General features: G+C 43.7%; 1 protein-coding gene across 2 annotated transcripts in view; it reads left to right on the top strand.

Moving 5' to 3' along the window:
- Positions 1 to 27,712, top strand: part of TTC13 (tetratricopeptide repeat domain 13) — a 78,806-nt gene that overhangs the window by 6,145 nt on the left and 44,949 nt on the right. For both annotated transcript variants that reach the window (XM_040429536.1, XM_040429537.1), the window contains exons 2-12: positions 9,291 to 9,385; positions 10,090 to 10,165; positions 10,542 to 10,612; positions 11,891 to 11,956; positions 13,944 to 14,036; positions 17,147 to 17,263; positions 18,875 to 18,985; positions 19,831 to 19,913; positions 20,833 to 20,974; positions 24,908 to 25,082; positions 25,946 to 26,102. In XM_040429536.1, coding sequence (XP_040285470.1) covers positions 9,291 to 9,385; positions 10,090 to 10,165; positions 10,542 to 10,612; positions 11,891 to 11,956; positions 13,944 to 14,036; positions 17,147 to 17,263; positions 18,875 to 18,985; positions 19,831 to 19,913; positions 20,833 to 20,974; positions 24,908 to 25,082; positions 25,946 to 26,102 — 1,186 coding nt within the window. The remainder of the gene's footprint in view (positions 1 to 9,290; positions 9,386 to 10,089; positions 10,166 to 10,541; positions 10,613 to 11,890; positions 11,957 to 13,943; positions 14,037 to 17,146; positions 17,264 to 18,874; positions 18,986 to 19,830; positions 19,914 to 20,832; positions 20,975 to 24,907; positions 25,083 to 25,945; positions 26,103 to 27,712) is intronic.

A 27,712-nucleotide genomic window follows, 5' to 3' on the forward strand; every position in this document is an offset into this window, starting at 1 on the left:
CAAAGCGGAACAGAGGCAAACTGAGTCCTTTTCCATTCAGAATGCGTAAGGGCAAAACTGATCCGTTTTGGACCGCTTGTGAGAGCCCTGAACGGATCTCACAAACTTAAAGCCAAAAACGCTTACTTGCACGTCAGATTGAGATGGCGGTTACAGCTGTAGAAAGAGGTTGTACATGTCTTGAAGGGGTTCTCCAGGAATTATTTAAAATGGCTGCCAGCAAGAGGTGCCTAGGGCGGTGAGGGTCCTCACTGCGCTCTGGCAGTTGCATTTACTACATATTGGTGGGTTTTCCTGTCAGGCTGCTCAGCCATGATGACATATAGTAGGCAGGATCATATCATAACCACCTGTTGTAGAACAGTGTAGTCAGGCCTCACTCCCTTAGGCGGCTCTGAAAGCGGAGGCAACCAGTCCTGCTCACATTCTAGGACAGGTTGCTAGCGGGCTTTTTCAATAGTTCCAGTAGAACAACTTTTCAGACAATTACTGGCATATGTAGGAGAAAAATTACATACACCACAGCAAATGGCTGGGCAGGTGGACTGACGTCTTACCAGCTGGAATGCCCTAGCATGTGCAACCACTTTTTCAGCAGATATCTGTAGGGGGTTGACAGTCCAACAGTGTTTCTTTATAGAGTTTGTCACCTTCAAACCCAACGTGTGAAATTTTAGCTCAGCAGCTTCCAATCTGAGGCAAAGTGCATAATTCTTCAGTTTCTCCTCATACTATAATGTCAGCAAAGCAATGAGACGGACACATTCAAGTGTAGAAGAGGTGACGGCAGATGTTGAAACAGCGAGCATCCTGTCCTTTGTGGTGGGTTTGTGATTTCCTTGAAGCGCTCGCTTGTTATGCTAAGTACATGATGAAAATGACATACTGTAGTCTTGCCACCACAATACGACTTGGCTGTCTGGTTTCAAGAAGAAACTGGACAACTCAGGGGATTGACCTATTCTAAAGAAAAGATGATCAATTGCCTGACAGATCCCATGCTGCCACGCCGGTTCTGTGGCCACAGCGGTGACTTCAGTTCGACAACACATGACCTCTGCAGCGAATCATTGGCCTCACAGGTGCACTGAAGGGGCCAGGCATTGGCTGCAGCGGTCATGTGTTTTCGATGTGACGTCACCGCTCATGCACGCGACCGTATGTATTTTGCAGTTTGCAAAAAACGGATCCGCAAAAAATGCGGATTACCTCCGTGTGCATTCCGTATTTTGCGGAACGGAACAGCTGGCCCCTAATAGTCCATAATGCGGACAATAATAGGACATGTTCTATTTTTTCGCGGAACGGAAATACGGACATACGGAATGCACACGGAGTAACTTCATTTTTTTTTGCGAACCTATTGAAGTGAATGGTTCCGTATACGGTCCGCAAAAAAAAAAACGGAACAGACACTGAAATAAAATATGTTCGTGTGCATGAGCCCGGAGACTGGAAAACTTAGCCCTGCCTGACCATCTGTCATCTTTTTTTCTTTATTACAGCTTGTTAGGTTTCCTTTGAAACTAGGAAACCCCTATTAAACAGGCCATGCCAGCAGAATCATCCCTGTGATATAGGGTTGACCCTGATAATTTAAACAATGCTTGGATGGTGAAAATCCAGTTTGCCACTCCAGAGAAGAGTTTCCTCTATATTTTAATGTAGGCTCCAGTGCACCTATGTGCCTTTGGTGCACCTCAATGTCACAGTTTTTCACTCCCCCCTTCTGTTGACTGACAGGTCCAGGTATCCCCATCCACTCGCCTTGCTCTGTGGTAGCGTGCCGGCGCTCTGCTCCCAAATTTCTCCGCATGTGCAATATATCCGCATCAGCTGAGCAGATGTGGCGCACAGGGCCGAATGAGAAGATGCTGATATCTGGGCCTGTCAATCAAGAGGAGGGATGCTTGGGAAAATGGGGGACCTGAGGTGCACTGAGGGACTATGGCTCGCCCCTACTCTAATTTACAGAAGAAAACTGTTTTCTGTGGAAAGGCAAAACAGGTATTTGTAATCCAGATATCGTTTTATGCAGCAGGATCAATGTTACCAGTCAGTATGCCTGGTTTAATAGGCTTGATCCTGCTGACAGCCTCTTTAAAGGAATTGTCTACACTCTAACTTGCACCAGAGGTCTATTGCTGTGCAGAAAATTTCCACAGCATGTGGTAGAGGTTTGTTCAGATCCCATGTACATGGCTTGTAATGAAATCTGTGGTGGCAAATCCACATCTGTCCTGTGTGGCCGTACCCTAACTATTGCGGATTTCATAAGGGAATTTCAAATGGCATTAAAGTCTAGGATGAAATTTCACATTCCAAAATCCACAAAAAATAAAGATTACGGAAAAAACAGCAGAAGCAACCTGTTCAAACGGGTCTCGTTCCTCGCTACAAAAAGAACAGAAATTAATGACCGTAATCTGAGAAATGACCTGGAGTGCATGAACCTCAAAAATCCAAGCCCCCCACTGCTACTTTAAATTACCGTAAAAAGGGTCTCTACATTGGTAGTAATAATAAGAAGTAAAGTAAGTGTCACCTGCTTTACTCCAAAGGAGCGATCTTCTCACCAACCTCTGTCCCCTCACTAGTCACGCTGCACCCCCTAACACTTGGTGATCACCGTTTGCCAGCTGGAGCTGGGTATCTTGAATCACAGGAATATGGAGACAAAGAAACAGGACCTTGTGTACAATCCTTTAACCCCTTTAGCCACCGTGAAGTACCCGCTCCGTACGCTGCAGGTGCAGGCTGTGCAATACAGCCGGGACCTGGCCAAAATGTGCAGTGCACACCGTAACGGAAAAAAAACATGCAATTTGCCATTTTTTTGGTCACCTTATCCCCCTCCTTAAAACAACAGTGATCAAAAAGTTGTATTCACCCCAAAAATGGTACCAATAAAAACTAGAGTTCGTCCCAGAAAAAACAAGCCCTCATACAGCCCTGTGGACGGAAATATAAAAAGTGATGGTTGTGAGAAAACGTTGGTGCAAAGAAAATTTTGATTATTCAGAGAATAAGGATGTCATGTCAATTTTAGCACACAGTCAATACCGTGATATCAAAACCCAAAAAACCTTGCTGGAATTGTTGTTATATATATATATATATATATATATATATATATATTATATGAAAAAACGGACAGCACTCCAGGTAAAAGCTAGTGGTGTTTATTCACCCATGTGGATAAACACCACTAGCTTTTACCTGAAGTGCTGTCCGTTTTTTCATCTTCCATTGACGGGGTAAGCTGCTACATCCCTGGACATAGCACCCTCCTTGTGTTATTCTTCCGGTGCCGCCATTATATATATATAAATATATATATATATATATATATATATATTATTATTTTATTTTTTTCCCCATTTTCCAATACAAGACATGGTAAATGAAATGGTGGCTTTAAAAAATACAACTTAGGGACTCATTTACATGACCGTATGAATGTGTCCACAATTTTGCGGAATGGGTGCGGACCCAATAATGTCCGCATCCGTTGCTCCGTTCTGTGGTCCCGCAAAAAAGATAGAACTTGTCCTATTCTTGTCCATTTTGCGGACAAGAATAGGCATTTCTATAATGGGCCATCCGTTCTGTTCCGCAAATTGCGGAACGCACATGGGCGGCATCCGTGTTTTGCGGATAAGCAATTTGCGGACTGCAAAACACGGCGTGATCGTGTGAATGAGCCCTTATCCTGCAAAAAATAAGCCCTCAAATGACTATATGAACAGTAAATTAAAAAAGTCATGGCTATTGGAATGTGGGGAGGAAAAAATAAAAATGCAAAAAAAACAAAATGGGTCGATCACATGGCCTAGGTGCAGCTCAGACCCATTTAAGTGAATGGGGCTGAACTGCGATACCAAGCACAGCCGATATACAATGTACGTCACTGTGCTTGGTGGGCTGTGAGGAGGCCACAGTGCTCACCAGAGTGCAATGACTCCCTCAAACAGCTAACCAGATACTGATGACCTGTACTGAGGACTGATATTCTGCATAAAACAGTTGGAAAACCTCTTTAAGGAAACTAGTTGTGTATGGAGACTTAGTGGCAATCAGGGCCGTCTTTAATATTGATTTGGACCCTGGGCAAGAATTTACTTGGGCCCCCTGGATCCCGCCTTCCCACACCCTAGCATGCAATCACGCCCTCCACCACAACACACACACACGCAAAAAAAATCCACACACCTCATAGAGTAGTAACCTTTAATAATGATGAGTGCCCTCTAGAGGTGTTCCTTGGCAGTAATGTAAATACTGCCATTTTTTCTGAAAAGGCAGTGTTTACATTAAAAAGCTTGCAGAGACATGCTATAGACACCAGAACTACTACGTTTAGCTGTTGTGGTTCTGGTGACTATAGTGTCCCTTAATATAGAGGGGAAAAAATTATCAGCACAAAAGTATCAAATAAACTGGCTGTATCATTATTCTAAAAATTAAAAAAGCACAACTTCTGATTCAAATATATAGTATTTTATTTTTTTTATTTTTTTTTACAATGTGCAGATAGTACTGTACTACTAACCCCTCCATCCACCCCTACATGCAGGGTAATACAGCGCCCCATACCTCTCCAGTGACGTCTGTTTGATGTAGATGTTCTTTTTCCTCATCTTCTCCCTTCAGACCAGACCACCATTTTTCAGCCATTTCTCATCTCTGCAGTTTGACAAACAAAATCTTAGTTTACTACTTTTCCATCATCCTCCCATCTTCTAGACAAATCATCCTACCACCCCCAATACTGTGCCGCTGTGCTCCCCAATACTATACTGCAGAAACCGATAAACCCTCTGATAATACTAGTTCCATGCAGATAGTGCCCTTCAATAATTATTGGCACACAGTGCCCTAAAATAACTGCACCCAGAAAATAGTGCCCCTGACACTAATAGTGTAAACATAACGTCCCCCCAAAAATAATTGTGCTAAGCTGGTACTGTGCCAAGGTGCCCCCACAGTAATAGTGCTCCAAAAAGTCCCACCAATAGGAATAATTCTCTGCTAGAGCACACATGGTAGTAATAGTGCTCCTACAGTGCCCCCAACATGTCCCCACTGTGCCCCAGAAGTAATAATGCTCCCATAGTGCCCATACTAGTAATCATGTTCGCTGTGAGTGGCCCACAATGAAAGAGTGTGGGGAAATATCCTTGTAAAATATAACCTTTATATGATATACATTAAAATATACACCTGAAGATGCATCACAATACAAAACATATATAGTCAAGGGGTTCTAGGATAGATACCCCACTGCTGGTAGAGAAAAAAGACAACACTTAGCACTGGTGCGCATGTGTAATGCTAACAGTGTTACCCAGCCAACACAAATGCAACATGTATTGGGGTTCTAGGACGGATACCCCACTTCTGGTGGAACAAGGATAAAAATGTAACTGCTGCGCCTGTGTGGACACAAGCAGTCTTACCTGACCGACCAGGTGACTAGGATCAGCGTGGCAGGGGAATCAGGCCTGATGGAAGGGAGTGTAGACAAGGAATACAGTCATGAGAGTGTGGATGCTGTGCCCTATATCACCCTATATACTTGGTAGGATTGGGGCCTACTCCCATGCTGCCTGTCTACACAGAGCACTCGCCCTGAAAAGAGCGACCCCGTCCGGATACCTGTCCCTAGTTATGGACCTGAACCCTAGTATAGTAAACAAAAATAAATGAAGTGACTACAGGCCTCCCGACGTGGCACGTTTCTGTCGTGTCGACTCCTCAGGGGGATACAGTACATGTAGAGACAAAACACAAAAAATACCGTCTATGACCGCAGGTAGCAGTAAAACATATGCTGCAGTTGGACGGTTGCATTAGAGACTAGACCCAAAGTTCAAAGTCAAAGTCTAGGGGCAGGCATCCATGGTGCAGGATTGCCATGCTACAGAGGAATAGATGCTTCTCTGCTCCTTGGTGTGTGAGGATCTGGTGGTCCTCGCTAAAGGTAATATCCCTATTGTTAAGGGGGATCCTCTGCTCCTTGGTGTGTGAGGATCTGGTGGTCCTCGCTAAAGGTAATATCCCTATTGTTAAGGGGGATCCTCAACCTATACCAGCCACCTGGTGGCTGGTATAGGTTGAGGAACCCCCTTAACAATAGGGATATTACCTTTAGCGAGGACCACCAGATCCTCACACACCAAGGAGCAGAGAAGCGTCTATTCCTCTGTAGCATGGCAATCCTGCACCATGGATGCCTGCCCCTAGACTTTGACTTTGAACTTTGGGTCTAGTCTCTAATGCAACCGTCCAACTGCAGCATATGTTTTACTGCTACCTGCGGTCATAGACGGTATTTTTTGTGTTTTGTCTCTACATGTACTGTATCCCCCTGAGGAGTCGACACGACAGAAACGTGCCACGTCGGGAGGCCTGTAGTCACTTCATTTATTTTTGTTTACTATACTAGGGTTCAGGTCCATAACTAGGGACAGGTATCCGGACGGGGTCGCTCTTTTCAGGGCGAGTGCTCTGTGTAGACAGGCAGCATGGGAGTAGGCCCCAATCCTACCAAGTATATAGGGTGATATAGGGCACAGCATCCACACTCTCATGACTGTATTCCTTGTCTACACTCCCTTCCATCAGGCCTGATTCCCCTGCCACGCTGATCCTAGTCACCTGGTCGGTCAGGTAAGATTGCTTGTGTCCACACAGGCGCAGCAGTTACATTTTTATCCTTGTTCCACCAGAAGTGGGGTATCCGTCCTAGAACCCCAATACATGTTGCATTTGTGTTGGCTGGGTAACACTGTTAGCATTACACATGCGCACCAGTGCTAAGTGTTGTCTTTTTTCTCTACCAGCAGTGGGGTATCTATCCTAGAACCCCTTGACTATATATGTTTTGTATTGTGATGCATCTTCAGGTGTATATTTTAATGTATATCATATAAAGGTTATATTTTACAAGGATATTTCCCCACACTCTTTCATTGTGGGCCACTCACAGCTTTGAAATCTTGAAATATCAGTGGGACTGTTGTCACCAATAGTCTCAATCAGATATCTAGTAATCATGTTCCCCATAGATCCCCAGTAGTAATAAAGCCATCATAATGCCCCCAGTAGTAATAATACTCCTTATAATGTGCCAGTGCAAAAAATACCTCCTTTTAATGCCACCGTTGAGCTAATGTCCCCATAGTACCCCCATAATGTGCCAGTACAAAATACCCCTATATAGTGCTCCCAGTAAATGCCCTCATAGTGCTCCTCTCCCCCCTTCTTCCTAGTGCCCCCCATAATGTACCAGTATAAAATGCCCCATATATAGTGCCCCAGTAGATGCCCTGTGTCCCCCATAATTTGCAAGTATAAAATACCCCTTCTTAGTGCCCCCCATATAAAATCTTGCTTCTTTGTGGCCTCAGTAAAAGCCCCCATAGTGTTTCTCTCCCCCCTTCCACCATATAAAATACCCCTTCTTTGTGGCCTCAGTAGATGCCCCCATAGTGCCAGCCAATAATGTGCCAGTACGAAATGCCCCCACAGTGCCCCCCAATCATGTGCCAGTATCAAGTGCCCCCATAGATGCCCCCCAATCATGTGCCAGTAACAGGTGCCCCCATAGTGTGCCAGTAGTAGTACCAAACACTTATACTTACCTCCATCAGGCTGGCAGCGATGCGATGCAGGCCTCTTCCAGCCTGTGTCCCGCGCTGTACCGCTCAGGCCTGTCAGAGGAACGGGGAAGGGAGACGCCTCTCCTTCCCCTGCCCCGCCGCAGCACTTCCATCTGTATCGCTGAGGACGGCGATACAGCGATACAGGTGACTATGAAGATGAGCGCTTCCACAATGGAAGCGCTCATCTCCCTGTACCCTGCCGCCACCACCCACATCACCAGTGGCCAGCGGGGCTCAAGAGGCAGCTGGGCCTGGGGTAGCTGCCCCTTTTGCCCCGCATTGAAGACGGCCCTGGTGGCAATTCTCAATCGGAAAATAATATGCAAAGAGGTACCTCCCAGGGAAAGAGAACTGTCTCACTAGCGCCACCTTTTGGAAGTCGCTCCCAATCCCGAGTCATCCTCGGTAAGAGAAAATACGAATATGAGGAATAATATACAACCTCTTCCAGTGGTTTTCTAGGCTGAAAACTGCATATTACCCTTGAGTTGTAACAGGAGCATTACATACAGTAATAGCCAAACGTAACTCAGTGCTGGTAAGGTGGACCGGTATCTTGACGGTTAAGCACACAGTTTAAGTAGAAGTTTGTCAAACTGTTCTTAAAATTGCTTTACTAACCTGATATATATGAGTCAAAGAACATTGAATTTACAAGTGTTCCATGGCCTTATGAAGCAGTAGGAAAATAATTGGGTTATGTGTCTTCTGGTTCCTGTAATTGTGTCTGGTTCTGTGTAAGAAAAGCCTAAGATGTAGGTCGTGTGGACATATGTAGGTCCTGACCCTCCCTAATGAGATCTGTTTGGTATGGAATTATTACCCTGTAAATGTGTAATTTGATTAAACTGATCATTTCCTCATGACCTTTTAAAGGGGTGAAATCAACCCTGTGAGCGGCCAGTACACGTCCGGGATTTCTACATCTCTACTAGAAGGCCAGACTGGCATGCGTGAGTTTAGTGAGTGAGTGATTTCTCGTCCTGATCTCCACTCCTCTGGCAGCATATGATTTATAATGCTGTGTGTCCCTGCCAGCCCTCGGATCTACTCAATTGTTCTGACATAATGCAGTGGAACGGTGGTCTCACATGTAGACTACTGCTCATTGGGGAGACGAGATTGTTGGAAACCCAGCAGTGACCCTCACCAATCAGATACTTGTCTATCCTGTGGGTAGGTGATATGTGTCAGTCCTGGTACAACCACTAGGGGTTTATTCCACCAGTTTTTTTTTTCCAGCCCCGAGTTATAGGTTCCACTCATTACTCGTCATGCATCTCACTGTCAGCAAACCAAGCTGTATCTGCAGCATAGAAGATCCCTGCTTCTGCTCATGCTTCTGGTCATAGTTCCTGTGCTTCCCGTATATTCATTTGGTTCCAGTACATGTATGTCTAGAGCTGGCCTTGCTCACCAGGACCCTCGCTGATCAGCTACTGGCCTTGATTATCACTTGCTCTACTACTAGAACTGGCCTTGGTCATAGGTCTATGACACTGGTAGCCTAATTCTCTGGAAGCGGCCTCCATGTCTTATTACATTTTTGTGCTATTTGAACCTGTTTAGAAACCACTGACAAGGTACAGTGGCTTATAATAAAGCACACGTTTCTTTTCACAGATTCAGCATTTTTTACCTTCCGCGAAATGGACTGTGAGCCAAGAGGATCCCCAGCTTGTGAATCCATTATTTCACGGAACACAGAAAAAATCCTGGTATTGTATTATGCTTGTAAAGGACGTTGTGTGAGGTTTAAAATTCTTTGGAGACCCTTTTGGATCAAATATTTTCAAGTTGATCAACCTTGATTTGATCAGAATTCAGCTTAGATGATCGTTCAGGAGACTGAGCTTTCAGAAAGCCTGTCTGATGGATTTGGCACAGAATGGTCTTCTGCAGCTGCCATGTATTGTAGCACATGCAGGCTGCTGTAGCCAGCTGTTCAAAAGTTTTCACAAAACAAAAATGATTCTGTTTTTTTTAAGCCCATAATCTGTGCAAATTAATAAAACAGTATTCATGGCCTTTAAGCTTTCTAGAGAGTTGAATAACTGCAGATATTTTACTTCTGATGTTTTTAGACTGATTTTGTTATTTCATGTATATAGCGTCTCAGAATTCTTAGTTAAACGTGAAAAGGGGGAAATTGCCTCCATTCTGTTGTCAAAGGGGTTGGGTTGTCTTGTGAAGACCACCCCTGTCCACAGGCCATTTTACTTCATATGGACGTCATAAATGTAGGTCACCAGTTTAGAATGCCTTTTATGTTCTAGAACGAGGAGCCTCCCTCTCTGGCCAGCAGTCTACATTAGGCTGTGGATGTGACCTTACATTTCACTACTTTTCTATTGATGGTATCATTTTAGGGATTTGTTATGTTGGTCATGCTAACAGTTTTTTTTTTTTTTGTTATTTCCAGAGCCAAGCTAAGAGTCTAGCCGAGCAGAAGAGATTGCCATTTGTCACAGACGATCAAGATACAAATGAGGAACTTGGTAAGTCTTTATTTAGAGAATATTGAAACTTTGAACTCGCCCCCATCAAAACTTTGCTTGACGGAACAATTTTGCTTGTTAAGAAGTATCAACTGTAATGTCCATCACTCTTAATCCTCCCACCACCATTTTGTCGTATACAGGATCTGCAGGAGTTGTCTCCCTGTGTCGCTATCATTTCATAAGCCTTTTGTTGCCTCAGAAGTTTTGATCAGTGTGTTTGCATTGACTTGTACCATTAATGCCATTTTGTGATATCTTTCTACCCTTTGTATGGAATTGATTCCTGGTTTGGTATAATCTCTGTGCGGACATATCTTCGTGGGTTGTTTCATTGTCAGGCATTGATTCCATATTTTCTTTCTTCATGTTCAAGCTATAGGATATGTATTAGTAGGCAGTGGTCTGCACGATGAAGCTGTAAAGCATTTCTCCTCGATGCTTCAGGTACGTTTGAGTCCTTTTAATCTCTTGGCAGACGGTATCTTATTTTTACGTATAATGTATCACTGACTGATGTATAGTAGGGCAGCATATTCTGGATTTACACAGCCAGACCTGGCAGGCAATTATTGGGAAGGAAATTGCAGCAATCTCCTCCACTGTATGGGGACGAGCAATGGCTCATCCTTCCATAGATTAATTGTTTTTGGGCAGCAGATTGTGACTTACACATCATGAACCGCTGCCCAAAAATGATGATTTAATGTTCTGCATGAGAGATCATTTCACCTAGCAAACAAGTGTTTTGCTCATTCATTGGGTAATCGGCAGCACATTTACACTTGCAGGTTTTCTGGAACCAGTGTTGGTAAACGCCAAATCAATACAACCAAGCACACTGCTTATATATAGAAAAATAGATATTTTATTGAATACAAGATAAAAAACTAATATATGATATCGACAAATCAGCCACATGGGTGTCCCAAATCTGGTCATTTGTACACTAGCGTTACAATATAATAGCAGTAGATAGAAGTACAAACTAAAATATGGTACTGCAAATGGTATATAACAATTATACAGATCAAGAAGTAAGCGCCTCCCAAACACCCCAACACGTGTTTCACGTCAGCTTCCTCAGGGGAAAAGAAATGTAAAAAATTCCCCTGAGGAAGCTGACGTGAAACACGTGTTGGGGTGTTTGGGAGGCGCTTACTTCTTGATCTGTATACCGTAATTGTTGTTATATACCATTTGCAGTACCATATTTTGGTTTGTACTTACATTTACTGCTATTATATTGTAACGCTAGTGTACAAATGACCAGATTTGTAGCACCTCCATCTGGCTGATTTGTCGATATCATATATTTGTTTTTTATCCTGTATTCAATAAAATATCTATTTTTCTATATATAACTTTGTTTGCAGTGTGCTTGGTTGTATTTATTGGTGCTTAGTGATAGATTTTGCAGCTGCTTATTAGGAATGTTATTGGCCCTTATATTTAGGTGTTGTAACATCTGTTCCAGTATTAGGATATGGCTGTTGCCATCTGCCAACGTATTAGTGAGTGAACTTTGGCAGATGTCACAGAAAAGAAGTGAGGAAGGGTAGGGCATGTTCAATTTCAACATGTTCAAGTGTATGAGCAGCTTAAAGGGATTCTCCAGGGCTTTATGTACAGTAAGTTTTCTGGGGCAGGAAGAGAGTTTCAGCAGTACTTACCCTTCTTTCCTAGAAACTAATATACCGTATTGGCTTTCGTGTCTCTTAATAGGAGAACGCAGATCTTGTAAGTGCAATATATGGCAGAGGAATAGCTTATGGTAAAAAAGGCCTTCAGGTAAGTGTAGAAACTCCTGTGATGTTAACGTCTTATATATTCCTCATTTTAACTTTTTAGGGATTACTTACTCTGATATTGATATCAGGACTGATCTATATAATCTGTGTTTTTCCCTGAATTGTCTTCTGCAGTATGTCCACTATCCACACCGTATGGTCGCCATGTCTTAGTTGTGGACTGCAAATAGCAGTCCGCAATGCACTGGCACCAGCCCTGTGAATCCTGTATTCCGGTGCGGACCCATTGACTTGAATGGGTCTGTGATCTGCAAAATATGGCCAAAGATTGGACATGTCCTATCTTCTGCAGTGTGGAAGCACGGACCCGAAAGCCCACGGAAGCGCCGAGTGTTTGTGTCCTTCCGATCCGTGCCTCCGCTATCTTTTGCTGTATTTTGCCGATCACGGACCCATTGAAGTCACTGGGTCCAAATCCATGTATTGCCGACCGAAATTTGTGACCCACAATACGGTCATGTGAATGATCCCTTAAATTGACCCTCCAGGCTCCCATTTACTAAGATGTCTTTGCCTTAGTATACTGTATGTACCAAAATGAACTTGTGTCCATATTTTTTACCAGTGGTTTAGTAGCTTTTACTTTATTAAAAGAAAATCACAGTAACTGGAGAAAGAATAAAACACTTACATGGTGCCGTTATTTTCATCTTTTCAGCTGCAGATCCACTAATTCCCAGGCTCTTCTTCTGCCATCCAAGATGGCCACACCACTTGTCTGACTACCTGGTGTAGCCCAAGAGACTTCCTGCTGGCCTCGGATTGGCTAGCACCAATCATGTAAACAGTGCTGGTCAATCCAAGAGCAAGGTTAGACAAGCTGGAAGTGTCTTGGGCTACTGTACACCAGGTACTCTGACAAGTGGTGTGGCCATCTTGGAAGGCAGAAGTGCAGCCCAAGAATTAGCAGATCTGCAGCTAAAAAGATGACTAGGAGGTCACCATGTAAGTGTTCTGTTCTGTCCCCCAGTTAATGTGCATGGCACTGCCAGCATAGCCTCTACACAGTGGCATCCCCTGTTATGTTGCTGATTGGTAGGGGCGCTGGAGGATAGTAGGTCATCAGTATCTAAAAGGTGGACAATTCTTTTAATTCACAGTTAGCATTCTGTAACAGGTCTATGGATAACTGGCTGCATTGTTGCCTTTATGCTGGGTTCACACCTGAGCGTATTCAATAAGCGCTTTTTACAGGCGTTTTTATCGGGCGTTTTTGAGGCGTGTTTTGGGGCGTGTTTTGGGGCGTTTTTGTATTTTGGAAACGCGTGTAGTACGCGCGTTTGTGTGATTAACCACAGAGGCATCCAATGAAAAACTGCCACAATACGCGCGACAATACGCCCCAAAGAAGCTCCTGTACTTCTTGGGGCGTAGGGCGTTTTACAGCGAGTTCGTAGGCGCTGTAAAACGCTCAGGTGAGAACCATGCCCATAGGGAAACATTGGTTTTTGCCTGTTGAGCGTTTTACAGCGCGTAGGAACACGCTGTAAAACACTCAGGTGTGAACCTAGCCTTAAGTCCACCTAATGAAAGTTCCATAGTCAATGTAAGTGAACCAGAGTTCAGAGGACTGTATGCAGCTCCCACCATTTTGATAAATTGGGCCACGAGTGGTTCAGCGTGGGGGTAGCTCTATCTGTCAAAGGCTTCCCACCGGATGCCATCGCTGTGTATGCTCTTGCTGATTTTGATCTTTATTTTCTCTACATTTAGTTGAGCGCCGATAAGTAGCCACTTTCACAGTCTTGGATTTCGAAGCCAAGACGAGATAGGACATACAGTATATCCATTCTTGGCACAGTTTAGTCAAGCAGACTAGTCCATGGTCAGCTCCTCCGCATTCAGACTGCAGATCTGGGGGTAGTTATCTAAGGGATTTTTCCGACATGTATTGCTTTATCTTTTGTGCTGCTGGATTGGGTTCATTTACCATAGCTCACCATGTATTTTCCTTTGCTGTCTTTAAGGATATAAAAAATGCCGAATTGGCATTATTTGAACTGAGCCGTGTCATCAGCTTGGAACCTGATCACCCAGAAGTATTTGAGCAGAGAGCAGAAGTAAGAAAACCTTCTCATATGTTACACCCTGGACTTGCACACATCCCATGGCAGCTACAGCATTGTCCACTCTCAGACCTATTAGCCAACTGCATATATGTCTTATAAATCGGACACCCCTATACCTCAAATGTCAACAGGTCCAGAAGTGGTTAATATAAAGAAGAATGCTTGTTTTCTTTCACTGATTGCAAAGTAATATTCAAAATGGAGAACAATTGAAGCAGAATGTAACAAACTTGCTCTGCTTTTGTTCTTCATCCAGTGAGATTTCTTCACCTTCAGGTATATGTGGGTTTACTGTTTACCAGGCAGCTTTTTGTGCCAGGTTCCTTGAGCACAGCCATTTCCACAGGGCATTTAGCTGCGTTTGGAGAAATGCTCTAAATAGAGTATCGTAAAATATGTTAAATATGCATATATATGTTAATAGCTGCATTAGTTGTCGTTTTAAAGGGAACCTGTCACCATGAAAATGTGACCTAATCTGCGGGCAGCATGATATAGATATAGAGCAGGAGGAGCTGAGAAAATAGATTTTATATAGTTTTATGGGACAATATTCTGTTCTAGCTGAAGTACCCGGCTTCGCTCGGGTATATTTAATCTATTTAATTTAATGTTTGTGTGTGTCGTTAAAAGATATCATCACTATCCACTATAACAGTGACCTCCACAGCCCCCCGCCCCCTTAACACTGACTTCCCCCCCACAGTGCCCCGTCCCTTTAAAATTGGACCTCCACAGCAGTCCACCCCCTTAACTTTGACCTTTACAGCAGCCTTCCCCTTTAACAGTGAGTTTCACAACACACCACCCCCTTGACAGTGGCCTCCACAGGGGCCCACCCCCTTAACAGTGGCCTTTACAGCAATCTGCCCCTTAACACTGACCTCCATAGCGGACCATCCCCTTAACTGTGACCTCCACAGCAGCCTGCCCCTAGGGTGGCCAGAGGTCCAGTTTTAGGCCGGACAGTCCGGCTTTCAGACTCCCTGTCCTCTGTCTAGCGCAGGGCCTGAACAGACACAAGGATGTCCTTTTGAACCGCTCACTCTGACAGCAGCACTGTGCTGTCTAAGTGTGAGCTGCAGGAAGAAAGTCACCGTCCCTCCCACCTCTGCAGCTGACAGAAGTTGATCTTCTGAGGGGAGGGGCCGTGGCCTAACCGGTTCATGGACGTGTCAAACGGTGTATGTGAAGGCCAACGGCCTGCGAGCGTCTATTGGCTGATAAGGGTCATGTGACCAAGCTTCTATTGGCAAATGCATTTTTTTGGAATATCTCAGGAACTGTACGTTGAGAGACCCGGTCTAAAGCCTTCCTGGACACCTGATGTACCTTTCGTGATTGTAAATGCAACGGTGCAGATTCCTTTAGCGGATATACATACGCATACACTCAGCTTTATATATTAGATAATTTGTATTTTAGTCATTTAATCTCCTGCTCATTCTGAGCTTTGAAGTCCAGGAGGAGGTCCTATCAGTGATTGACAGCGATCTCTGTATACACAGCCTTACCTGTGAGAGGTAGGCTGTCAATCACTGATAGGACTGCCTCCTTGATGTCAAAGCCCAGAATTAGCAGGGATATAAATGACTAAAATACAAGTGTTACTGAGTCTTTTCCCAGAAATCAGTATATCAATCTGCTCAGCTCCTCCTGCTCTATAACATGCTGCCTGTAGCTCAGATATCCTGTTCATCATGACAGGTTCCCTTTAAAACACAGCAAAAATGCATATTGCTAGAGTGGTTTCTTCTAGTAGGAGAACCTCTACCCAGGGAATCTCTCTGCATGGACGTACATTCACCTAATCCGGAAACTACAATGTAACTACAAAGTATTTCCTGTTTAATTGTGTGACTTAAGGGTACTTTCACACTAGCGTTATAATTCTTTTCCAGCATTTAGTTCCGTCCTAGGGGCTCTATACCGGAAAATAACTGATCAGTTTTATCCTAATGCATTCTGAATGGAGAGCATTCCGTTCAGGATGCATCAGGATGTCTTCAGTTCAGTCTTTTTTAATTTTCAGGATGGAGATAATACCGCAGCATGCTGCGGTTTTATCTCCGTCCAAAATTCCGGAACACATGCCGGATCCGGCATTTTTTCCCATTGACATGCATTAATGCCGGATCCGGCCCTGAGTGTTCCGGCAAAACGGATCCGGCATTGCAGTCTGCGCATGCTCAGACTGCAAAAAATGTGCAAAAAAATTAATGCCGGATCCGTTTTTTTCCGGATGACACCAGAGAGACGGAATTTCAATGCATTTGTCATACGGATCAGGATCCTGATCTGTATGACAAATGCCATCAGTTTGCATGCGTTTTGACGGATGCGGCAGGCAGTTCCAGCATTTTAGACACCAGTCTTAATAAAGCCCCTGCGCTGGTGGTGGATCGCTGAATTTATGGAGCGGCGCCGGCCTCTACATAACGTCGGCGCATCCAGTGCCGATTCTAAATGTAAGACCACTTCCTTGCAGGCTTAGGCTGGGTTCACACTTGAGCGCATTTTATATGCGCGTTTTTATGCGTGTTTTTCGCAATAGTGAACGCGCGTTCGACGCGCGTTTGTGTGATTGACTGCAGTGTCCTATGGCCACAAACGCGCGTCAAAACGCCCCAAAGAAGCTCAAGAACTTGTTTGAGCGTAGGGCGTTTTTCAGCGCGTTCAAACGCGCTGTAAAACGCTCAAGTGAGAACCAGGGCCATAGGGAAGCATTGGTTTTCATGTGTTAAGCGTTTTACAGCACGTTTGAACGCGCTATAAAACGCTCAAGTGTGAACCCAGCCTTACATTTAGAGCATTTTCTACGTCTAAAAAAGAACTAGAAAATGATGACTCAAACGAGCCTGCCGGCCCGTCCCCTTCCATGCCCATACCACGCCCCCCTTTTTTTTAGACCTGGCATGAGCGGGGAGAAGTTGCAGATTGCGGCACAAAGAACCTTTGAAGCAAAAAATCTTCGCCAGAAATGTGCCTAGGTTAGGTATATTTCTGTTTAATAAATGACCCCCATAGTTTTAGCTTTTTAATATATTATATCATTTTTTTTCTTAATTTTTTTTTGACACTTTTTATGTTTCCGTCTACAGATTTTGTCTCCACTGGGTCGGATTAGTGAAGCACTTAGTGACCTCACTAGAGCTATTCAGTTACAGCCATCAGCACGGCTCTATAGGCACCGTGGCACCCTATACTTTATATCTGAGGTAAGATCGGCAATATAATGCTGTCCATACACTTTACATAGCTGTTGACCATACACCTTCACACTCAGTCACGGGAGAGGGGAGTAAGTTGCTGCCAGACACCTGTGGTGACTGCTTATCTCCTGTGAGAACAAGGAATCGGGCATGTTGTAATCCAACATACCCGACCCTTCTTTCCCCTACCATCTGCAATTGGGGGAGAAAGGACACCTCCATACACATTCCATGGCCAATGGGAGTCCGACTGCCAGGAACCTCACGAATCAGCAGAATGAAGGGACTCCTGTTTCATTGAAGTGCTGCAGCCTGTGTTAAAGAGGACCCTTCACCTCTCCTGACCTGCCTATTTTTATAGCTTCATGCATCCCCACGTACTAACAATAATTCTGGAGCATCTATTCTTATGGCTCTATGTTGTGCCGTTCCTTTATTATTTGCACTAGAAGTTATGAATGAATTGCTATTAGCCTTCAGTAAGGGTACAGAGGGAGGTAACCAGTTGGGGGGGGGTGTACCTGCAGAGACTGACAATGGCAGCACTGATTGGATAGAGTCAGACTGTGCAGGGACACACCCACACCTGGTTACCCCCCTCTGTACCCTTACTAAAGGCTCATCGCAATTCATTCATAACTTCTAGTGCAAATAATAAAGGAACGGCACAACATGGAGCCATAAGAATAGATGCTCCAGAATTATTGTTACATGGGGAATGCATGAAGCTATTCAAACAGGCATGTCAGGAGAGGTGAGAGGTCCTCTTTAATCTATTACCTGAAGCATGGCTGTCCATGTGTTTGGTGTCTGGTACCATTCAAGTGAATTGAACTACAGCTCCAGACAGAACCACATGGAAGAGAGTAACGCTGTATCAGGTTGTGGCTGTGGAGCCCCAGCAGCTTCGTACTGCTTTCATTTATTGCTTTAAACACAGTGTAAAATGTATTTTGCAGACCAACATTTTAAAGGGATTGTCCAGAATTCCCTTTTTTTTTTTTTTTTTTTTTTTTTTTAAATCCCCTTCCCCCTCCCCACCAGACCTGTGAAGAGAAGCATACTCGCCACTCTATCCTGCTATGTGGGGGTCCCAGCCACCTTCAGTGCACTTTGTCCCCACGTATAAACTTCCAACATGGACAGGGTCACGTACGCCGCCGCAGCCAATCTCAGGTCCCAGCGTGCTGGGTCACATGTCGCTTAGGGACACTTCACCGCTGTCTCCATGCCAGAAGTTTTTCATGTGGGGACCGAAGTTGAAAGAAGACAGATGGAACTCACTGAGCCAAAACTGGCTGGGGGCTGGGCAAGGGGGCAGCGTTGTACAGTGCCATCAAAGAGGATGAGAATGTCAGAATTTTCATACACAGGCGTAAAAAAAAATGCAGTGGAAAAGGTACGGTATTTGCAATTTCAAAATCTGCAGCATGTCCATTTTTACAGTGGATTTCATCCTTTTCCATGGAGAGGGTGAAATATGTGGCTTGTCCTTGGCCAAACAGGATGTAAGACGTGATTTTCCACTAGATTTTGAGTCACTTGTGAACGCAGCCTTAAGGTGTTCACGGATTAGATTGCTACAGATCGCGAGTAACTTGCTTCCCTTTATGGCAGGACTACGTAGCAGCACATGAGGATTTTCAACAGTCCCTGGAACTAAACCAGAACCAGCCGATAGCGGTTTTATACAAAGGTCTGACATTCTTCCACAGAGGCCTGCTGAAGGTAATTTGTGTTATTCCAGAACTATAAAGTTGACGCTCTGGCCACCCAGACACCGCCATGCATGTGACATAAACCGTTTTATGTCTTAAAGCTATCACCGCTTTGCACAGTACTAATCCTATAGAGAGGGAGGTGTAGCCCATAGGCAAAGTGCCTTGTGGCAGAGAGTGACCACTACACAAATAAATGCACAGTGCCAAAGTTTTTTCTCACTTTTATGGTTGTAGATTTTTTTTTCATTTTGCTTCTTGAGCATGATTATTGGGGCTGCCATTTTTCCTAAGCTGTTTTTAAAAGGGTTGTGTCACGAAACATATTCTACATTTTTCAAACCAGCAGCTGGGTCTGAATACTTCTGTAATCGTATATAATAAAAAATGGAGTCTAGCCAGTGAGCTATTCAATAAAATATATCTGTATAGCGCCACCTGCTGCTCACTGAGCTGGTCGATCGCGCTCAGTTTAACTCTTCAACTGCCATCAGCCATATGTTTTGTTAGGAGCTGTGGCAGTTACAGGGAGAGAACTGCAGCAGAAAGGACACGCCCCCTGAATTTTTTTCTTTCTTTTCTTTTAATGATAGTGAGATGGAAAATTGAAAATAACATCACCAAAAATCCTTAAAATTTTTTTTTAACATAAGAACTTGATTTAAAGATTTAAATCATTGGTAATTTTCTGATTCCAGTCTGGTTAAACAGTCCGTGCAGTTTTGTGCATGCAGCTATGTCGGTCTCTTATTTTTAGAGTTTTATTTTCAGCTTTTGCATTTTTACATCACTTATGATCACTGAATATACAGTTTTTCATACAGCTGTCACCACAAATCCCATTCTTTTCTGCAGGAAGCTATTGAAACCTTTAAGGAAGCCTTGAAGCAGAAATCAAATTTTATTGAAGCTTATAAAAGCCTTGGTCAGGCCTACAGGTAATTCTCTGCTCCTCCAAATGCACATGTTATAGCCATTCGTCCACAGACTCCAGTTCCGTGTGGTAAACCAACGACCTATCCTGTCTGTGTTATCTTTCATGAAGAATGATGACCATTATGTTCTAATTATTCTCTCCGTGTATAGGGGAGTCAGGAGAGAGAGCTAGTAAATGTGTTTGGCGACCTATCTCTGCGCCACATTTATCCTCCAGTCTGAGCCACTGTGATAAATACGGTCCATGTCTAGACAGCCTGTCTAAAGGTGGATTTGCACGTGTAGATAATCGGGCAGATTATCGGGAACGAACGCTCATTGCCGACAATCTGTGGTAGATGACCGGATGAATTAGCAAAACGCTCGTTCATCAGGTGAAACTGTGGTTTGTGCAGGCACTTAAATAATAGTTTCTGGGCAGCAGATGTGCCCGAAAACAATGCAGCTATATGAGGACGAGGGATCGCAACTGTGGAAGTGATCGTTGTATGTAAATGCAGCGCTTCACCTCCACTTAACAAGCAGCCGACTGTTCCTGTTCATTACCTTGCGCTGCATCTCGGAAGTGCAGTGTAAGCCAAGTACTCCCTCCATTCAAGTGAATGGAGCAAGAGCTTGCAATTACTCTACATCACCGCTCCACAGGAGATGAGGGGTAGTGTAATGACCAGGAAGTGGTGCTCGCATGGAGCGCTGCCTCCTTAACAAACAGCTGAACAGCGGGGGTCATGTGTGTCCGACCCCCGACGATCAGTTAGCGATGATCCAATAGGTCATCGATATTAACAGCTGGACAACCCATTTAAGGTTTGACCTACACCTAGACGTTTTGTAGCTTTGGACTACATCTGTCACTCGGTTGCTAATAAGACTGGTCGTGATCCAATAGGGTCTTCTAATTTGGTGATTTTCTTATTTTAGAGAGCTTGGTAATTTTGAAGCCGCCATGGAGAACTTCCAGAAAGCACTGATGCTGAATCAGAATCATGTGCAGACACTTCAGTTGAGGGGGATAATGCTTTACCACCATGGCAGCCTGCAGGAGGCACTGACCAACTTCAAGGTAAAGTCTTGGACAGTTTGGTCATTCAGTTTCTGTATGACCAATATATTGTGTGATGTGCATCTGAACCCACCATTAGGCTAAGCCTACGCCTAGACTTTTTTTTTTTTTTTGTCACCCTACAAAATAATCATGTGAAATAACTCTGGAGTCTCTGTCCATAGGATATGCATTGAGTAGCTTAAAGAGTAACTAAACTTTTCTAAAACCTTCTTTTAAAATGTTGTAAGTAACCTAAAAATGATTTTTGTAATGTACTTAATAATACTGTTTCCCTAATCAAATAGGCACCCAAAGGGCCTGGGTGCTATCGCGTCTTAAAAAATAATTATTCTCGTACAGCGCTGACAAGATCATAGGCATCACTGTGTCCCAAAATGGCTGAACTATTAAAATATAAATATATTTATCCTGTACAATGAACCCCGCCCCCGAAAGAAATCAAAATGGCCGACTTGCAATTTATTTCATTCTTCACCTCCAAAAAACATTTAATATAAAGTCATCAAAAAATCATACACACCCCAAAATGGTATCACTGACAATTACAGATCGTCCTGTAAAAAAAAAATTAACCTGCACACCGCTCTATAGACATAACTATAAAAAATAAAAAAATATGGGGTCAGAATGTGGCAATGAAAAGAAAAAAAAGAATTTTTTCCAAATTATGATTTTTTTTAATATTAAATCACAAGACAAACTATATAAATGTGATGACCCAGAGAATAAAGGCAACAGGTCAGTTTTATCACATAGAGAACGCCGTAAAAACAAAACTCATAAGACAGAATTGTGTCTTTTTCCAATTCCACCCCATTTAGAATTTTATTTTTTATTTTTTCCAGCTTTCCACTACATCATATGCAATATTAAATAGGGCCATTAAAAAGTACAACGACTATGTGAACGGAAAATAAGTTAAAACTCCGGGAAGGCAGGGAGTGAATAATGAAAACGCAAAAAAAAATGAAAATCGCTACGTCAGGAAAGGGTTAAACAGCTTATCCGGTGCTGAGAGTTGGCCCCCACCAATCAGATAATGATGACTTCATTCTGGATTCAGACTTAAATCTGCTGCCCTGGCTTCATGTTCACACACACGATTGTAACATCGTTCCCATAAAGCGCCGACTGTGAGCACGTTCACACGCTATAGGGACTTAACATAACTACGTGTATGACAATAGAACGCACAGTAAGTATATGCACACTATTGTCACATCATTCCAATATTGCCTATAGACACACACACTGTGACATCATCACAAAGAATAGAAATGCGCACAGTATGTTATTAACATCGTCCCAAAAGAGAGCAGCCTTTAAATTTGTTTCCGCTACTGGGGCATAATGGTGTCAGAACACAGACTGGTAATGCAGAGACGCACACTAATATCACATGATGTTGCAGGTTGTGGATTGTGATATATTCATACAAGACTATGAATACACGTACGACGTTGTCACGTTATCGCAGTAGAATGCAGTCTATCAATATATAGCGCAGAATATCAGGGTCTGTTCACATGGCGGATTTCGGCGCTGTCAAAATCTGCCACGGATTCTGTTGCAGTTCTTCACTGTAGAGGCTGCAGACCCTTTCGCAGACTGAATGTAGCTAGTCCATGAGTTCTAGTGCGGCTGTCCGCACACTGCGCCAAGGAGGGTCATGTCCCTTCTTGGCGCATCGCAGCTTTAAACGACCGGCCCGCAAACTGCAGCACTGCCTCCATTTGAAAAAAAATGGGAAGCAGACATTATGGGCCATCCACATGGCGGAAATTGCCGGCAGAATCTTTTTCCGCCATGTGAATAGGCCCTCACGGTTGGTGGACATTTACTGTGACATTGTATTCATACAGCGCACTGTTGCCACGTCCAGAGACCCATACAATTGTGTACATCATAACAAAGTGTAGCGGTTTTTTAACTACATCTGTAAGGGTACTTTCACACTAGCGTTATTCTTTTCCGGCATGGAGTTCCGTCCTAGGGGCTCAATACCGGAAAATAACTGATCCGTTTTATCCTGATGCATTGTGAATGGAGAGCAAACCGTTCAGGATGCATCAGGAGGTCTTCAGTTCAGTCTTTTTTACTTTTCAGGACTGAGATAATACCGCACCATGCTGCTGTTTTATCTCCATCCAAAATTCCGGAACACTTGCCGGAATGCCAGATCCGGCATTTTTTCCCATTGAAATGCACTAATGCCGGATCCGAGTGTTTCGGCAAAACGGATCAGTTTTTGCAGTCTGCATATGCTCAGACCGCAAAAAATTTGAAAAAAACGCCGGATCTGTTTTTCCGGATGACACCGGAGAGACGGATCCGGCATTCCAATGCATTTGTCATACGAGTCAGGATCCTGATCCGACTGACAAATGCCATCAGTTTGCATACGTTTTGACGGATCCGGCAGGCAGTTCCGGCGACGGAACTGCCTGCCAGAATCCTCTGCCCCAAGTGTGAAAGTAGCCCAACATTATAGGCTCAGTAGAATACACACCCTATGTGCACAGTGGTGATGATGCAGTAAATCTATTAGTACAGTCACTGATGTGACATCATGACCATAAAGCACAATCTTGGGGGGGGGGGGGGGGACCAGTCGGTCAAGCTGGGCAGGGAGAAGCCTTGATTTCTCTAAAACGCTGCAGCACTTCAGAGTACAACATAGCTTCGTGTAAGCAGGACACCTGCTGGTGCGGGCAGCATGGAAGTTTGACAGGTTCTGGTGATGGCCATGTTGTAGTTCTGTAGCTCTTAAAGTATACCAGTTAGGCAGCTGCAATGGCAATTACCTCTCAACAGTGATGAAAAAAGTGGTTGCCATGAGACATTTTGGTTTCTTTGATACAGTTACATACTTGTTCTGGAGCCCCCTGGTGGTGGTTTAATTCCCTCTCAGAACGTCCACCTAAGGCTACTTTCACACTAGCGTTCGGGGCTCCGCTTGTAAGTTCCGTTTGAAGGGTCTCACAAGCGGCCCCGAACGGATCCGTCCAGCCCTAATGCATTCTGAGTGGATGCGGATCCGCTCAGAATGCATCAGTCTGGCAGCGTTCAGCCTCCGCTCCGCTCAGCAGGCGGACATCCGAACTCAGCTTGCAGCGTTCGGGTGTCCGCCTGGCCGTGCGGAGGCAAACGGATCCGTCCAGACTTACAATGTAAGTCAATGGGGACGGATCCGTTTGAAGTTGACACAGTATGGCTCAATTTTCAAACGGATCCGTCCCCATTGACTTTCAATGTAAAGTCAAAACGGATCCGTTTGCATTATCATGAACAATGCAAACGGATCCGTTCTGAACGGATCTAAGCGTTTGCATTATAGGTGCGGATCCGTCTGTGCAGATACCAGACGGATCCGCACCTAACGCAGGTGTGAAAGTAGCCTAATGTGTCCAGTGCTATTGGTCACAAAAGCCCACTAGCTTAATCAGATAATCAGAATGCTGAGACACTCTTATACCCCTTTTAATTTTTATTATCCACCTTTTTTAATTATTATTATTTTTTTTTTATCAGGCGGAGGCAAGCCGTGGTGGGTTTACCACCTGTAGATTGGCCCCACTGAGTGGTGTTAATTTGCGTGGGGACCCGTCACTGTTCAAACCTGCTGTAGAAATCTGAGGGTCAGCCTCCCCGTCTGATTTTTTATTTTTATTTTTTTCCATACCACATGACTGGTTTTCTGTAGGATGGATGGTAGATTATGCAAATGTATGATGTATTCTAAAATGGATTTGTGTACTATAGTAGCTATGATGCAATTTAGTATAATATTTAAGCATCTTACATGTATTTATATCATGCCTGATGGCTGTACATGCAGAGCTGGATACGCATCTCTAAGAAGATCAAAGTCCCTGAGAGGTCCACCGAGGTCCATCAGAACTACATTTACAATTGTGCGTTTCTTTGTAGAGATGTCTTCAGCTGGAGCCATATAATGAAGTGTGCCAGTACATGAAAGGACTCAGCCACGTCTCTATGGGCCACTTTTATGAAGGGATTAAAGCTCAGACTAAAGTTATGTTAAATGATCCAATGCCTGGTCAGAAAGCAAGCCAGGAATATCTGAAGGTGAAATACCTAAGAGGTAAGCCTCACGGGAACTATGGGTCATTCTAGTAAAACCGCGCATAAACAGATGCTTTGCAGGCATAATTGAAAGAAAATGTATAAGTGCTTAATGTGTGACAGGTTATCAAATCTTCTGCACTATTGGGAAGTAATAGAAAATATATCCTACTATGCTTCAACAGGCTGTAAAATGGAATACTATCTATTTTTGAATCGGAGCAGTCTCATAACTGGTCATTCATCTGGTTTGAGACTTCCTATTGCCTCCTTTTGCTGGCTTGATTCACGACAACCCTGCAGTCCAGCAGCGATGGCCGTGCTTGCACACTATAGGAAGAAGTGCTGGCCTATGCGCACTTTCACCAGAGAGGCTGGTGCCTTTTCCTATAGTGTGCAAGCACGACCACCGCTGCTGGATTGCCAGGTGGTCCTAGCCATGGAAACGAGCAGTGTATAATGTGATGGAAAAATGAGTCAAGACAACAAAGGAGGCAATTTGGACAATCCCAGTAATGTACATTCGCAAATGTCTTGTATTCACTTTATCTACATAATAAATGCCATTTGCTGAAGTGAGGCTGCCCCTTTAAAGGGTGACTGAGATTTCAAAAAACTTTTGATATGTCATAGTGAAAGTTTTCATTGGTAGGGGTCTGAGTGCTGTGACCCTCGGTGATCCCTGGAATGAGAAGGAAGAAGCGATCACATATCGTGCTGTCTCTCCTCTCCTCATTCCTTGTTCTCTGGATCGGTGGGGGTCCCAGCACTCAGACCCCCCACTGATCAAAACTTTGAAATATCCCTGCGACAGAAGTTTTCTGAAAAACTTTAAGTAACCACAGAATATAGTTTTTCATACTCTGTTCCTCTGCTTTACAGAGTACTCCCGCTACTTGCACTCCCATCTTGATACTCCAGTCACAGAATATAATATTGATGCTGATCTGCCGGGAAATTTTAAGGATCATTGGGCAAAAAATCTTCCCTTTCTGATAGAAGATTATGAAGAGCAGCCGGGACTACAACCTCACATAAAGTAAATGCATGCCGTTACTTTACATTAAACTTTAGCAGCACATGTTTTACACATTTGACATATTGCTAATTTGACTTTGATTGCAGTCCTTAAAGGGGTTGTGCAAGGGTATAATATTGATGGGCTATCCTTAGGATAGGTTCTCAATATTAGATCGCTGGGGGTCTGACTTTCAGCACCCCAATGTTCAGCTGTTTTAAAGGGTTTGCAGCGCTTGCGCAAGGGCTGTGTTCTTTTTAATAGTTACCTGCACGCCACCTCCCGTTTTTAAGCAGTGCTGTGCATCTACAGCAGATCATCCCATTGGGTGGTGCAGTCTATCCTCAAGGGAGACGGCGTGCCGTTAAACATTGAAGGGGAAGCAGTGCAGCTGATTGGCAGGGATGCTGGGAGTCAGACTCCCAGCAATCTGATATTGAGAACCTATCCTGAGGATATTATACCATTGCACAACCCCTTTAGGTTAGGCACTCCTTCATAACTGGTCTTCCTGTTAAAAAAATAAAATTAAAAAAGGTTCTCTATATGACTTAAAGGGAATCTATCACTTGATTCTCCTACACTAAACCATGATACTAGCGTCGTGCTGCTTTGCAATATCTTTCTCAGCATGTCCCTGTATAAACTGTAGGGTTCAATATTTTTTGGAAAATTTAAGTTCCCCTTTAAGAGTTATCTGGGCAGTCCTGCTCACATTGAAGAGTCACGCAGTCCCACATCGCTAAATACATCTTTATTAAAATATGCAAACAAGTGAAAATATATATTTAAAAATGGTAAGACAAGACATGGACCCTTAGTTACATGGTATATTTAACGCCACAAAGTACAATAACATTTCTTATGGCCACACATAGTCACGTATTCTACTGGTGAAAGTGAAACTAAGTGCCAAGTGCAATACAATGAAGTTAGTTAGATATTAGTATGCATGTGCCAAGCAATAAAGATGGTTACCAACTGGAGATGAGAAAACCAGGCAAGATTCGCTTTGAAAGTAGGTAAATAGTAAGGAGAACACCGCAGCAATGAGTGCTGCGTTATTTTCACACAGCAGATTGGCAGAGGTACTTTCCTGCCTTTTAAACAGTCTTATGTAGCAAAGCTAGAAAAATAGCTAAGCCAGCCTCACATCTGCATAGGTCTTTCAAAACAAAAGCCCTTAATCAGAGAAAAGCAGATGAGAACAACATTTCTAGTTGCAAGGCTTTAGGGAGAACCTCTGGTTGTGTCCTACTTCTATTATGGAGACCAGTTGATATACATGACAACTATTGTAGGCTAGATAACGCTCCACATGTCTAACATCTGCTGCTGTCAGATAGGTTTAGGAAAGCTAATTTGAATATCTTTCTCAGCAACCCAGAGGGGCATCACCTATAATACTGCGCACACATACTCTGCGTACCAGGTTCTTTCCTCCCCCCTCCTCCCGAGGTCACAGGATTTTTTTCAATATACACAGAGACTTGGAAAATTAAAAAAAAAATTTAACATAAAAGCCTAAACAATGCATCATTTTCTGATGACGCATTCCCTTTAAACCTTTTTAATGTGTTTGTTACATTTCTGTATGTTTAGTAAGTGGTATCAGGCTAGCTCTATATTGT

Source organism: Bufo bufo, chromosome 4, assembly GCF_905171765.1.
Source record: "Bufo bufo chromosome 4, aBufBuf1.1, whole genome shotgun sequence".
Classification (NCBI taxonomy): domain Eukaryota; kingdom Metazoa; phylum Chordata; class Amphibia; order Anura; family Bufonidae; genus Bufo; species Bufo bufo.